Below are 14,706 nucleotides of genomic sequence, written 5' to 3'. Positions count from 1 at the left end.
TAAACGATTAGAACCATTTCCCTGTTTGACCGATAGGTTTTATGGGTATTTTGACACCTCCACTGTAGGGCTCTTTGGGTAGAGTAGTGAGAGAAAAAACATACATTGAATATACCTTTTGAGCATGGTGAAGTTATTAATTACACTTTGGATGATGTATCAATACACCCAGTCACTACAAAGATACAGGCATCCTTCTTAACTCAGTTGATGGAGAGATAGGTGATTTTAAAACAGTTACAGGCGACTTTAAATTGTGACTTTAATACAGTTACAGAATTTTATGGCTGTGATAGAAGAAAATTGAAGATGGATCAACAACATTGTAGTTACTCCACAATACTAAGCTAATTGGCAAGTGAAACGAAGGAAACCTGTACAGAATAAAATATTCCAAAACATTCATCCTATTTGCAACAACTCATTGAAGTAATACTGCAAAGCAATTCACTTTTTGTCCTGAATACAAAGTGTTATGTTTGGGGCAAATCCAATACAACACATTTCTGAGTACCTCTCTCCATATTTTCAAGCATAGTGGTAGTGGCATCATGTTATGGGTATGCTTGTAATCGTTAAGGACTGGGGAATTTTTCAGGATAAAAACAAACGGAATGGAGCTAAACATAGGCAAATTCCTAGAGGACAGCCTGGTTCAGTGTGCTTTCCACCAGACACTGGGAAATTAATTCACCTTTGAGCGTGACAATAACCTAAAACACAAGGTCAAATCTACACTGGAGTTGCTTACCAAGAAGACAGTGAATGTTCCTGAGTTGCTTGAAAATCTATCTAATGGTTGTCTAGCAATGATCAACAACCAATTAGACAGAGCTTGAAGACGTTTTAAAAGAATCATGGGCAAATATTGTACAATGCAGATGTGAAAAGCTCTTAGACTTGCCCAGAAAGACTCACAGCTGTAATTGCTGCCAAAGGTGATTGATTCTAACATTTATTGACTCAGGAGTGTGAATACTTATGTAAATTTGATATTTCTGTATTTCATTTTCAATGTTTTTTCTTTGTTTTGTCATAGGGTATTGTGTGTAGATGGTTGAGAATTTTATATAATACTTTTTGAATTCAGGTTGTAACACAACAGAATGTGGACTAAGTCAAGGGGTATGAATACTTTCTGAAGGACCTGTAGATACATTAGAAGCAAACCCTGCAAAAGCCCGAGATCCAATCCTCAATTGAGAAACCTCTCCATATGAATGTTTGTAAAGGTAAAGGATTTCATCTTCACTTTGCACACTTATGGGACTCACATTTCTGTACGTCACATTTACCCCAGATTCATATAATTCTTAACCTGTTGCAAAGATGGGTCACTCCATGAATAAAGTGCCTTTTTGCATCCTTTAGATATTGTAAGTAGAAATTGTGAACGAATATTGCATTTAAAAGCATGTTGTATTAAATGAAGTGCCTTTTAATATAAACCACATAAAAACATTCTAAATCTGATTTTTCATATGAATAAGACTTAAAATACCAAAAAATCTTCCTTTTGACATGTCCCTCATGTTTTTCTGACTTCTACAAAGATTTTAACACAAATAACCCCAACATTTCCCCAGGTTTTCACCATCTGTCACGCCCTGATCTGTTTCACCTGTCTTTGTGCTTGTCTCCACCCTCCTCCAGGTGTCGCCCATCTTCCCCATTATCACTTGTGCATGTATACCTGTGTTCTCTGTTTGTCTGTTAACAGTTCCTTTTGTTCTTCAAACCTACCAGCATTTTCCTCCTTGCTCCTGTCTTGTCTATAGTTCCTGTTTTCTAGTCATGAGAGGAGTTATGGCAGATTAAAAATGACATTGTCAACCCTGGTACAGTCATCCCTGTTACTTTAATTCGCTCTTTTCCAGGCACTTGAATTGGCTTCTTTCTTTTTTTAACTCTTGAGAAGGGAACATGTTTTTTATGAAGTGGAACACTATGACATAATGTAAAAATTCAGTGAATTAGGTGTAATTTTTTACACTGTCCAAATGCACTCTTTTCGTGGAACAACCCAGTAAGTAGTGTTTTGCCACCTGTAGAGTCTACAATTATTCCTGTTTACTGTACACATGAATGGAAGGTTGAGTAGCTTAGGTAATAAAATAAAATGTTATGTCACATGTGCCAAATACAACAGTGAAATGCTTAATTACAAGCCCTTAACCAACAATGCAGTTTTAAGAAAATACCAATAAAAAGTAAGAGATAAGAATAACAAATAATTAAAGAGCAGGAGTAAATAACGCTGCATTTGCTGCATACGTAAATAACGCTTATACGCTGCAAAGCTCTCCCTCGCCCTCCATTTGGCAAATCTGACCATAATTCTATCCTCCTGATTGTCGGTGATCAGGCCTACACTACACTGCACTACACTGTTGTGTCATCGGCAAACTTAATGGTGTTGGAGTCGTGCCTAGCCATGCAATCATGAGTCAACAGGGAGTACAGGAGGGGACTGAGCAAGCACCCCTGAGGGGCCCCCGTATTGAGGATCAGCGTGGCAGATGTGTTGTTACCTACCTTTACCTCCTGGGGGCGGCCCGTCAGGAAGTCCAGGATCCAGTTCAAATCAAATCAAATTTTATTTGTCACATACACATGGTTAGCAGATGTTAATGCGAGTGTAGCGAAATGCTTGTGCTTCTAGTTCCGACAATGCAGTAATAACCAACAAGTAATCTAACTAACAATTCCAAAACTACTGTCTTATACACAGTGTAAGGGGATAAAGAATATGTACATAAGGATATATGAATGAGTGATGGTACAGAGCAGCATAGGCAAGATACAGTAGCTGATATCGAGTACAGCATATACATATGAGATGAGTATGTAAACAGCTGATATCGAGTACAGTATATACATATGAGATGAGTATGTAAACAAAGTGGCATAGTTAAAGTGGCTAGTGATATATTTACATCATTTCCCATCAATTCCCATTATTAAAGTGACTGGAGTTGAGTCAGTGTCAGTGTGTTGGCAGCAGCCACTCAATGTTAGTGGTGGCTGTTTAACAGTCTGATGGTCTTGAGATAGAAGCTGTTTTTCAGTCTCTCGGTCCCTGCTTTGATGCACCTGTACTGACCTCGCCTTCTGGATGATAGCGGGGTGAAACGGCAGTGGCTCGGGTGGTTGATGTCCTTGATAATCTTTATGGCCTTCATGTGACATCGGGTGGTGTAGGTGTCCTGGAGGGCAGGTAGTTTCCCCCCGGTGATGTGTTGTGCAGACCTCACTACCCTCTGGAGAGCCTTATGGTTGTGGGCGGAGCAGTTGTCGTACCAGGCGGTGATACAGCCCGACTTTCTACTTTTAAACTCGGACAAAACAGAGATGCTTGTTCTAGGTCCCAAGAAACAAAGAGATCTGTTGAATCTGACAATTAATCTTAATGGTTGTACAGTCGTCTCAAATAAAACTGTGAAGGACCTCGGCGTTACTCTGGACCCTGATCTCTCTTTTGAAGAACATATCAAGAACATTTCAAGGACAGCTTTTTTCCATCTACGTAACATTGCAAAAATCAGAAACTTTCTGTCCAAAAATGATGCAGAAAAATGTCTCCATGCTTTTGTCACTTCTAGGTTAGACTACTGCAATGCTCTACTTTCCGGCTACCCGGATAAAGCACTAAATAAACTTCAGTTAGTGCTAAATACGGCTGCTAGAATCCTGACTAGAACCAAAAAATGTGATCATATTACTCCAGTGCTAGCCTCCCTACACTGGCTTCCTGTCAAAGCAAGGGCTGATTTCAAGGTTTTACTGCTAACCTACAAAGCACTACATGGGCTTGCTCCTACCTATCTGATTTGGTCCTGCCGTACATACCTACACATACGCTACGGTCACAAGACGCAGGCCTCCTAATTGTCCCTAGAATTTCTAAACAAACAGCTGGAGGCAGGGCTTTCTCCTATAGAGCTCCATTTTTATGGAACGGTCTGCCTACCCATGTCAGAGACGCAAACTCGGTCTCAACCTTTAAGTCTTTACTGAAGACTCATCTCTTCAGTGGGTCATATGATTGAGTGTAGTCTGGCCCAGGAGTGGGAAGGTGAACGGAAAGGCTCTGGAGCAACGAATCACCCTTGCTGTCTCTGCCTGGCCGGTTCCCCTCTTTCCACTGGGATTCTCTGCCTCTAACCCTATTACAGGGGCTGAGTCACTGGCTTACTGGGGCTCTCTCATACCGTCCCTGGGAGGGGTGCGTCACCTGAGTGGGTTGAGTCACTGATGTGATCATCCTGTCTGGGTTGGCGCCCCCCCCCCTTGGGTTGTGCCGTGGCGGAGATCTTTGTGGGCTATACTCAGCCTTGTCTCAGGATGGTAAGTTGGTGGTTGAAGATATCCCTCTAGTGGTGTGGGGGCTGTGCTTTGGCAAAGTGGGTGGGGTTATATCCTTCCTGTTTGGCCCTGTCCGGGGATGTCCTCAGATAGGGCCACAGTGTCTCCTGACCCCTCCTGTCTCAGCCTCCAGTATTTATGCTGCAGTAGTTTATGTGCTGGGGGGCTAGGGTCAGTTTGTTATATCTGGAGTACTTCTCCTGTCCTATTCGGTGTCCTGTGTGAATTTAAGTGTGCTCTCTCTAATTCTCTCTTTCTTTCTTTCTCTCGGAGGACCTGAGCCCTAGGACCATGCCTCAGGACTACCTGACATGATAACTCCTTGCTGTCCTTGCAGTCCACCTGGCTGTGCTGCTGCTCCAGTTTCAACTGTTCTGCCTTATTATTATTGGACCATGCTGGTCATTTATGAACATTTGAACATCTTGGCCATGTTCTGTTATAATCTCCACCCGGCACAGCCAGAAGAGGACTGGACACCCCACATAGCCTGGTTCCTCTCTATGTTTCTTCCTAGGATTTGGCCTTTCTAGGGAGTTTTTCCTAGCCACCGTGTTTCTACACCTGCATTGCTTGCTGTTTGGGGTTTTAGGCTGGGTTTCTGTACAGGACTTTGAGATATCAGCTGATGTATGAAGGGCTATATAAATAACTTTGATTCTGATTTGATTTGATTTGACAGGATGCTTTCGATTGTGCATCTGTAAAAGTTTGTGAGTGCTTTTGGTGACAAGCCGAATTTCTTCAACCTCCTGAGGTTGAAGAGGCACTGCTGCGCCTTCTTCACCACGCTGTCTGTGTGGGTGGACCAATCCAGTTTGTCTGTGATGTGTGCACCGAGGAACTTAACTTACTACCCTCTCCACTACTGTCCCGTCGATGTGGATAGGGGGTGCTCCCTCTGCTATTTCCTGAAGTCTACGATCATCTCCATTGTTTTGTTGACGTTGAGTGTGAGGTTATTTTCCTGACACCACACTCAGAGGGCCCTCACCTTCTCCCTGTAGGCCGTCTCGTCGTTGTTGGTAATCAAGCCTACCACTGTAGTGTCGTCTGCAAACTTGATGATTGAGTTGGAGGCGTGCATGGCCACGCAGTCATGGGTGAACAGAGAGTACAGGAGAGGGCTCAGAATGCACCCTTGTGGGGCCCCAGTGTTGAGGATCATCGGGGTGGAGATGTTGTTACCTACCATCACCACCTGGGGGCGGCCCGTCAGGAAGTCCAGTACCCAGTTGCACAGGGCGGCGTCGAGACCCAGGGTCTCGAGCTTGATGACGAGCTTCATGAGAGAACTTCTAATCATATCCTTTGCGCATTAAGTAGCCATGCCCAGAGTGAGGTCAGAAGAGCATGTCAGACATTTTCGAAACAGAGTGCTTAAAAGGACTTGCTAAGAATGAACTTATCAGACCAGGACATTGGCAGGTTGCTGCTGTGCGTGTAAAGTGGTCTGAATCCTGAATAATCAACATGAGGTGTAGGCTAGAAGCTCACTTCCCTGACAATTACTGGTACGGCTGATTAGCTGTCCTATGTCAGATTTCGAAGAAAGCGAATCGAAGAGGGACATTCATACTACACTGCAAACCATCCCATCCTACTGCGATTCTCAAATCACCGTATTCTCTGACTATCATCATCCATGGGAATCGTCAACACAGCTATAGAAGAGCCGTAGAAGAACAACAGCAGAAGAAACAGGTCCTGACCCTTACAAGCGTGCTTCTGAAAGGCCAACCCATCTCCTTCCTAAGAAGGCCTGGTTCTGACAGATATAAATGGCGAACAAAGTATAGAGTTTAATTCGGGAGATGGTAACTCTTTAAACAAACTCTACCGTGGCGCCCAAATTCCTAATGAGTTAATTGTTACATGATTAATTTAATTGGGTAACAATTAAACATTGTTAGTGGATTAAATAAATAACAGTCATCAGATTAATGAAAGTAAAGTCACGACACAGCCTTATTTAAAATGGTTTAAACTGGGGGGTTTTGTCCTCGTCAATCTACACACAATACCCCATAATGACAAAACGAAAACAGGTTTTAAAAATAAAAAACAGAAATACATTATTTACATAAGTATTCAGAACCTTTGCAATGAGACTCGAAATTGAGCTCCGGTGCTACCTGTTTCCATTGATCATCCTTGAGATGTTTCTCCAACTTCATTTGAGTCCACCTGTGGTAAATTCAATTGATTGGACATGATTTGGAAAGGCACGCACCTCTATATGAAGATCCCACAGCTGACAGTGCATGTCAGAGCAAAAACCAAGCCATGAGGTTGAAGGAATTGTCCATAGAGCTCCGATACAGGATTGTGTCAAGGCACAGATCTGGGCAAGGGTACCAAAAATGTCTGCAGCATTGAAGGTCCCCAAGAACACAGTGGCCCCCATCATTCTTGGAAGAAGAATGGAAGAAGTTTGGAACCACCAAGGCTCTTCCTAGAGCTGGCCGCCCGGCAAAACTGAGCAATCGGGGGAGAAGGGCCTTGGTAGAGCGCCAGAGTTCATCTGTGGAGTTGGGAGAACCTCCATAAGGACAACCATCTCTGCAGCACTCCACCAATCAGGCCTTTATGGTAGAGCAGCCAGACAGAAGCTGCTGCTCAGTAAAAGGTACATGACAGCCTGCTTGGAGTTTGCCAAAAGGCACTTAAACTCTTTGATCTGAATGCCAAGCGAGGAAACCTGGCACCATCCCTACAGTGAAGCATGGTGGTGGCAGCATCATGCTGTGGGGATGTTTTTCAGCGGGAGAAACTGGGAGACGTGTCAGGATCAAGGGAAATATGAACAGAGCAAAGTACAGAGAGACCCTTGATGAAAACCTGCTCCAGAGCGCTCAGGACAACAGACTGGGGCGAAGTTTCACCTTCCAACAGGACAACGACACTAAGTCTCTAAATGTCCTTGAGTGGCTCAGCCAGAACCCGGACTTGAATCCGATCGAACATCTCTGGAAAAACCTGAAAATAGCTGTGCAGCGACGCTCCCCATCCAACCTGACAGAGCTTGAGAGGATCTGCAAAGAATGGGAGAAACTCCCCAAATACAACTCTACCAAGTTTGTAGCATCATACTCAAGAAGATTTGAGGCTGTAATCGCTGCCAAAGGTACTCCAATAAAGTACTGAGTAAAGGGTCTGAATACTTTTGCAAATGTAATATTTCAGTTATTTATTTTTACATAAAATTTCTTAAACCCTGTTTTTGCTTTGTCATTGTGGGGTATTGTGTGTAGATTGTTAAGGGAAAAGCTATTTAATCAATTTTAGAATAAGGCTGAAATGTAACAAAATATGGGAAAAGTCAAGGGGTATGAATACTTTCCCGAATGCACTGTATTTTCAACATAATTTTGCTTACTGGGAAGGCATAACAGAAACATGGACAGAATATTGACAGAAGCATAAAATGTCTTGAGTAGGCCAGTCAAGGAATTTGACATGAAATTAGTGTAAATTATCTGATGATAGACATCACAGGCCTACAGAAGTTCAATATCACCAGATACATTTTTTGTCAATCTTATGTACTGTCATTTAATCCATAGCTTCTAACTGTAACTTAATTTGAGAGTGATTATTCGCCAGCCCCATCCAACCATCAATTCACTACACAAAGTGGCAGGGTCAATTTGTCGAAATTACAGATTGTGCCATGCCTTCAAAGGGAAGATTTTTTTGGTTAGCCTGCCCTATGCAAATTCGTCTGTCTCAAAAGTGGGCGGGTATTTCTGACGTAACGAACCAGCGACAACTCGAGCTGACTTCCTGCTTTGAGGCTAGGAAGAGACTGCTCGATAGCCTTCCACATATTTTCCTAAAATTACTCTGAGGTATGTCTGAAATTATGTTTTTAATAGCAAATAATTTGTTTTTCATAAAGGTTAATAACAGATCTAAATACTTGTTGCTATTTACACTTTAAAATTAAAGAGGGGAGTAGACTATAGCTAACGTTAGCATGGACGGAAACAACAAAAGAGGACTAAAGTTAGCTAGCTAGCTCGAACTAGAGTTGAACGTCGCTACCAAGCTAGCCAGTTAATTGTTCACGCATTGTAGTGTTTTAACACATGTTCGGACCTAGCGAACTGTAGATATAATAACGTTGTCTAGTTAATCGAATACAATAGGGGGTATATTCAAAATCATGTTTTGTCAAATGCAAACACATAGCTAGCTAACGAACTAGCTAGTATTATGACTCCATTGGGTTCTCGAGAGCTAACACAGGTAACCATGTTGTTAGCTTAGCATGCTAACTTTATTTAGCGGGCTGACTTGTTTCTGACTGTGTACTTGTAACTGCCAGACCTTGGTTGCATTCCAAACACTTAAGACACACCCTATCCCCTCAGCCCTCAAAGTAAGTGGACACTTTTGATGACGTCTGACGAGTATACACTTGCAGGGTCAGGGGGGAAGGAATTATTTTTTAAATGGACCGCCCTTGCCCGGAAATTCGTCACTTATTCTTGCCGAGAAGATTGTGTTTTCAGCCACGTGTGGGTGCTTTATATATGCTACGGTCATGTATTACTGCATGTCTATTAACTATATAATTATTATTATACGCCTACTGTATGACAGCTAGCAAATTAATTAGCTAACTAACGTTAGCCTGCCTAGCTACTTCTGAAGAATTAAAATGTTTATTTCTACAATTTCCTAAAGCTAACCTAACAAAAGCATCATTACTTTTATGAAACGTGTGGGCATTAGTAGCACAATTTTTTTTAAAACTTATTTACATTCGCTTTTACTTGTATGTTGACTCCATATTGACGGTGAGGTTTTAAGTTTTGGCAGACTTTTCTTAGCGGATGTATAATCGTAGAAAATTGAATTTTGGGGCGTGTCAAGCCCCGAAGTAAACATAATTGTACACTCGCAAACTCCATTAAAAACGAGGACTGGGCGGCTTACTTGCAAATTTCCCCTGCTAGACCGCGGGGATTCCTCCAAGGACTGAGGGTTTAGGGCTGTCTACTTTGTGTTTGAAGCGCAACCTTTCTTTAGAATTTGCGTTCTCGTAAAATAACTGTTGCCTTCTTCTTTTTGCTACAGAACCTATTGAACTGGTTTGTTATGTCATATTGAAGGAAGGTCAGTAGTACCAGAAATACATGAAATGTCTTAATGAAAGTATTTCTGGTAGTACTAGCTAGTTAGCCACTAACTAGTGCATGTTCAAAATACTTCTGATGGATAGTTGTATAATTTGAGTCCAAGGCATTCATCAGCATTACCCTGTGTTCTAAAGCTTTCAGACTCTGGTCCAAGGTGCTGTGCAGATAATATTGAACTCAACATGCACTACTCCTGCTCCACAAAGATTCTAGATTTTTCCAAATTAAAGCATTAGAAGAGGATGGATTGGGACTAGGATTAGGATATGGATTCTATACAATTTTTTTGTATGCAATTTAAAAGCATTAGAAGAGGACGGACTAGGATTTGGATTAGGATACGGATTCTATAACTTTTTTTGATTAATTTAAAGCATTAGAAGAGGATGGACTAGGATTGGGACTAGGATTAGGATACGGATAATCTCCACCATTGTTCTTGGAATCGATCAGTGAGTTTGAAGCCTGCCGGTGCCTTCGGTTTATTTTAGCAGGGCCTAACCAATACCAACAATGACTGATGGAAGGATCTACGTGGGAAATCTTCCAATGGACGCCCAGGAGAAGGACATAGAGGATCTCTTCTTCAAATATGGAAAAATCCGGGATATCGAACTAAAGAATAACAGGGGAACCATCCCTTTTGCTTTTGTTCGCTTCGATGATCCACGGTGAGTTCCAGGGATGATCTAGTGCGTGTACAAGTCCAATCACAATTCCTGGCTGTTTGGCAAGCTGTTCTCCTCTGATTTAGTAACATCACCAGGGACTGACCTCAGGGAACGGATGGAGAAGGCGTTGCCAAGTGTATTTCCCTTAGGCAAGTAAGTAAGGAGTTCTGTGCTCTCTTCTCTTAGGGATGCGGAAGACGCGGTCTATGGAAGGAATGGATATGGATTCGGAGACTCCAAGCTGCGTGTAGAATACCCTCGCTCCTCTGGTGCCAAATTTAGTGGCCCTATGGGAGAAGGAGGTCCTAGGGGGAGGTTTGGGCCCCCAACTCGGAGATCTGAGTTCCGGGTGATAGTGACTGGTAGGTGGACGTTCTGAGTCGTAGGAAGTGTTATTTTTGTCTCTCTCTCTCTCTTGGCGGACTGGAAGTCAAGGGGACTAAGTGGAGGTCAAGTCAGCTGCCCAAAACAAACACGAGCAAAACAATAAAAACTCAAACTGATCATGTTGACTGCATAAACCCAAACACCTGGCCATAGTGACTGGTAGGTGTATGTTTTATAAATTTTAGTTTTCGCCATTGCTTGGAGGTATTTCGCTATTGTATCTAGGGCCGGGACGATACCAGTATCGCGGTACTCATTCGTGTTGTGGCAAGGAAACAACACAAAGCGGATCTTTAGGGAAAACAAACATCGTCACCCGGAGTCACATTTATTTTCCTAGCTATAGCACACAATTTTATATACAGCAGGTTTTTTAAAGGACTAAAGAGTTATCTGGAGACTGGTATCGTCCTGACCCCAACTGTATCGGTGTTGTATATCCTCTAGTATAGCTAGAAGAGCTTATTTCTTAGGTTTCAACACAACTAACAGTCAGATGACTATTTGCATACTTATACTATCCCTCAACTTTGGCTGAAATGTAAATACAAATGTGAATTGGGTACATGGCACCTGAAACAGGTCTATCGAAACTACTTGAAAACCCATATTTGATGGCATCAAAAATATCACTCTTCCACTCTAACAAGCAAGAGCTTTTGGTAAAATGACAATGTGCTGTTTCCCCTCCCAGGCTTGCCCCAAACCGGGAGCTGGCAGGATCTGAAAGACCACATGCGTGAGGCAGGGGATGTTTGTTTCGCCGACGTGCAGCGAGATGGTGAAGGAGTGGTGGAGTTTGTTCGTCGGGAGGACATGGAATACGCCCTGCGCAGACTGGACGGGACTGAGTTCCGTTCCCATCAGGTGAGTACACCTTTCCACGGTAAAGCAAGACAAATATGAGTGCATTTGCGAGTCAAATCAAGCTTATTCAAGCTCATGAAGGAAAATGGGTCATCTTTCATTTGCTCTGTCTCTCAGGGAGAGACGGCAAACATTCGTGTCCACGGAGAACGTGGTGCCAGTTACGGTCGCTCGCGGTCTCGCTCCAGATCCCCCCGAGGGCGTGGCTACTCGCCACCTCCTTACCAAAGCAGAGGGTCCCCTCCACAGCGCTACCAGTCACCGCCACGCCGCCTTGTGTCACGCCATAGCCCCCCAGCAAGGCGACACCCAGTACCGTACCATAGCCCGCCCCCACGCCACTATCGATAGACCAGCTGGCCATTCACAAGAGGGCACTGATGATTAGGCGCAGTTTAATTATTATTTTTATCCCAGATCTCAAATAATTGTCCCCCTTTTGCTTGCTATGTACATTCCTTTGTCACCCCTGCCCTCCTGTTGGCCTTAACATTGTTGATTTCCTTAAGCTTCAGCTCCCCGTGTCAGGTCACTAGTCAGCTCAGTTCTGATGTCTGGTGAGACCATTTGTTAACATGCCAATTAACTGGTCTTGCTGCTCAAGTACATGTATGAACATTATCAGTTTGAACACTGCCCTGAGAAGTGCGACACCCAACAAAAACTAAATGTGAACATCTGCCTGCATCGTCTATTCCTTTTAAATGAATTGTAAGTGTGTGTGAACCTCTAAGAATGAATGAATATGTTTGGAAATTGATTTTGATTGTAATCTGTGAAAATCCCATGTTTTATTTTAAAGAAATATTGAACTTTAGCCAGTTCATTCCTCTGTTTTTGTAACCTGTGGTGTCTATATGCAAGCATTTTGTTTTCAATTAAAACACTGAAACAAACCCAACACCTGTACTCAATGGTTTGTCACATTGCATATTAGGTTTCCTGTGACACATTGATGTCCATCCACAGAGCTAAAAATATTACTTGGCAGTAATGGAACATGATTCTCCTATTTATTGCTTTGTCAATGTACATGTCAATCACAGCATTACATTGCATCATACACCGAGAAAAAAACACTGACAACTGAAGTGCAATGGAGCTAAGAGTGAGACAGACAAAACATCTGCTCTTCCACAGTGTAAATAAAAATAAATGTCCTTGTATGATGTTTGAGCTTTCTCTTCTAGCCCAATGCTTCCACATTAATGCCTTCTTCAGTTGTCTTGAGGGACATTAAGCCAGGGCACTCTTACAGTAGACGTCAACAATTTTATAACTGAAAAAAATGAAACTCCCTTTGCAAAGCATCATAGTCCTTTACAATGAATGAGTATCTGATGTGACCACCACTTTACATGCATCTTGTGACCATGGATATTTATTGGCCTGACCCAAATGACTGGATTCATAGCTTCCACTTGTAATCCATGCCCAACATACAAATTACAATACCCATCGTCATGTAATTTAGCATGTTGGATCCTTCATATGAATGCTCATTAGTCTCCACATTAGGACAGCGACCTTAAACAAAACCCAATCCAAGATAAAAGGGTGGAAACCCTGTCCATGGCAAGCCCAGTGAGCAATGCAAGTGTGACAGAGCACAGTTGTTGGGGAGCTCCTCCATCACATCTGTCAGCTGTCTGGTTTCTCTTTATTGGGGCCCATGAATTCTACACCATCAATGGGAATGTTCTTTTCTTTGATGGCTTTCTGCAAATACAAGCACAACATATGTTGTAGTTGTATCATTAGATTAGACACTTGCATCCAACATTTAAAAATACAAAATAAGAATGGATTCTGAGAAGACAATAGGCCTATATCATGAATTGAGGATATTTATTTCCAATACATAGATGTCCTTAAGTCAATGATATTTTATTACAAAGTAGCTAAATGTCCCCTTGCGTCTGTGCTCCAGTCCTTTGCATAATATACTTCTTCTGGGGCCTAATATGACAGCTGACACAATGGTGTTGCATCATGGCTGTTTTGGTTACCTAAAAGTAAGGTACAGCATCAATGAGTGGTGATTATGAGCAGATAGATAGCCAACAACATTTGTCCGTGTTTGATAAAATGTATTTACCTGGACACAATGCTGATATTTCTTGAACATTTCGGTACAGGGATCACCGCTTCGATCTTCCTTCAAGAATTTATCAGCAAACCAACGGTTAAAACACTGGTCATATTCCCGTTTTAGGTCAGTGCAGCCCTCTCCAACACTATTCATCTTCAAGACAATAAGCATAGAACATATGAGAATAAGAAATACTGAAGGAATAAAGTTTACGGTCAATTATTTCAGCTTAAAGTGTCTCTTCCGTACAGCTCGCTTGACTTTCCTTGAACCATGTGGTCTGATTGGCCAGACAGCACTGCGTATATTGATGACGTAATTGAACAAGCGACACATCGTAAATCTAGACCACAGACAGAAGGGGCTAATTTGTGGGGCTTGCAAAGCAAAAGCTCCAACTTCAATCTTCGATGTACTTATTATTATTAATTAGCACGATACTCCTCTTACACAGTTCAAACTAGAAACGCCGTTCAAACTTTAAAACGTGCAGGGCGGCCATGCTTGAGTTTATTGTATACTGGGTTTTTTTTAACATATTTTTTTTAATGTTTAAACATTTGCTCTTTTTTGTTTTTCATCCCCTTGTATGGGACTTCCTCAAGATTCTAAGATTCAAAGGCCACATTGTGAAATCAATTACAATTTACATTCACTGTAAATGCAATGATGGAACTTTTGACACAAATCAGCTACTTTGACCATTTTGCAACGACTTAAACAAAAAGTTAGAGCATTTACATTTTTGTCTACTCTGCTGCTCAAATCTGGCGTATGAAAGTAAAATTATATTTGAACAAAAAAGTTACAGCTGTTTTAGTAACCACATCAACATTTTCTCTGACTTGTGTAAACTGCTGTTTCGACCACTACCCCAACAAGTTAGACAAAACAAATTAGACGGTGTGAAATCTTTGTCTACTTCTGTTGTTCATATCCGTTCTCGTAACCATAATATTCACATTACCAGATTTTCTCCCAACTTTTCCCAAGCAACTGACCTTTTGACCACTCCCCCAACAAGTCAGACAAAAACATTGAGGGTATGAAATCTTTCCCTACTTCTCTGCTTTTCAAATCTGAAAACGGATTAGGAAAAGTGTCTACCATTCTGTAGATAGAGCTTTTTTAAAACCCATCAACTGCTCTCTTTCTAGCTGCAGTAAGTCAACAGCTG

At 42.0% G+C, this 14,706-nt stretch overlaps 1 protein-coding gene and 1 pseudogene across 3 annotated transcripts; one reads left to right on the top strand and one right to left on the bottom strand.

Moving 5' to 3' along the window:
• The first annotated feature begins 8,076 nt into the window (after window positions 1-8,076).
• LOC112257551 (serine/arginine-rich splicing factor 9) lies at window positions 8,077-12,338 on the top strand. 3 transcript variants are annotated; one of them, XM_024431204.2, is made up of 5 exons: window positions 8,077-8,216; window positions 10,004-10,183; window positions 10,370-10,545; window positions 11,265-11,437; window positions 11,555-12,338. In XM_024431204.2, exons 2-5 carry the CDS (start codon window positions 10,026-10,028, stop codon window positions 11,786-11,788), a joined length of 741 nt encoding a protein of 246 aa, XP_024286972.1. In that variant the 5' UTR covers window positions 8,077-8,216; window positions 10,004-10,025; the 3' UTR covers window positions 11,789-12,338. The 3 variants fall into 3 exon arrangements, with proteins under 3 accessions (XP_024286972.1, XP_024286973.1, XP_024286974.1); XM_024431205.2 differs by having other exon boundaries at window positions 8,118-8,216; window positions 9,647-10,183; XM_024431206.2 differs by having other exon boundaries at window positions 8,119-8,216; window positions 10,007-10,183.
• A 90-nt stretch (window positions 12,339-12,428) lies between these two features.
• LOC112257552 lies at window positions 12,429-13,844 on the bottom strand (annotated as a pseudogene).
• Window positions 13,845-14,706: the final 862 nt, after the last annotated feature.

The sequence above is a fragment of the Oncorhynchus tshawytscha genome, linkage group LG09 (assembly GCF_018296145.1).
Source record: "Oncorhynchus tshawytscha isolate Ot180627B linkage group LG09, Otsh_v2.0, whole genome shotgun sequence".
Classification (NCBI taxonomy): Eukaryota; Metazoa; Chordata; class Actinopteri; order Salmoniformes; family Salmonidae; genus Oncorhynchus; species Oncorhynchus tshawytscha.
The sequence above is the reverse complement of the archived record's forward strand: the minus strand, read 5'-3'. Positions and strand labels throughout refer to the sequence as shown.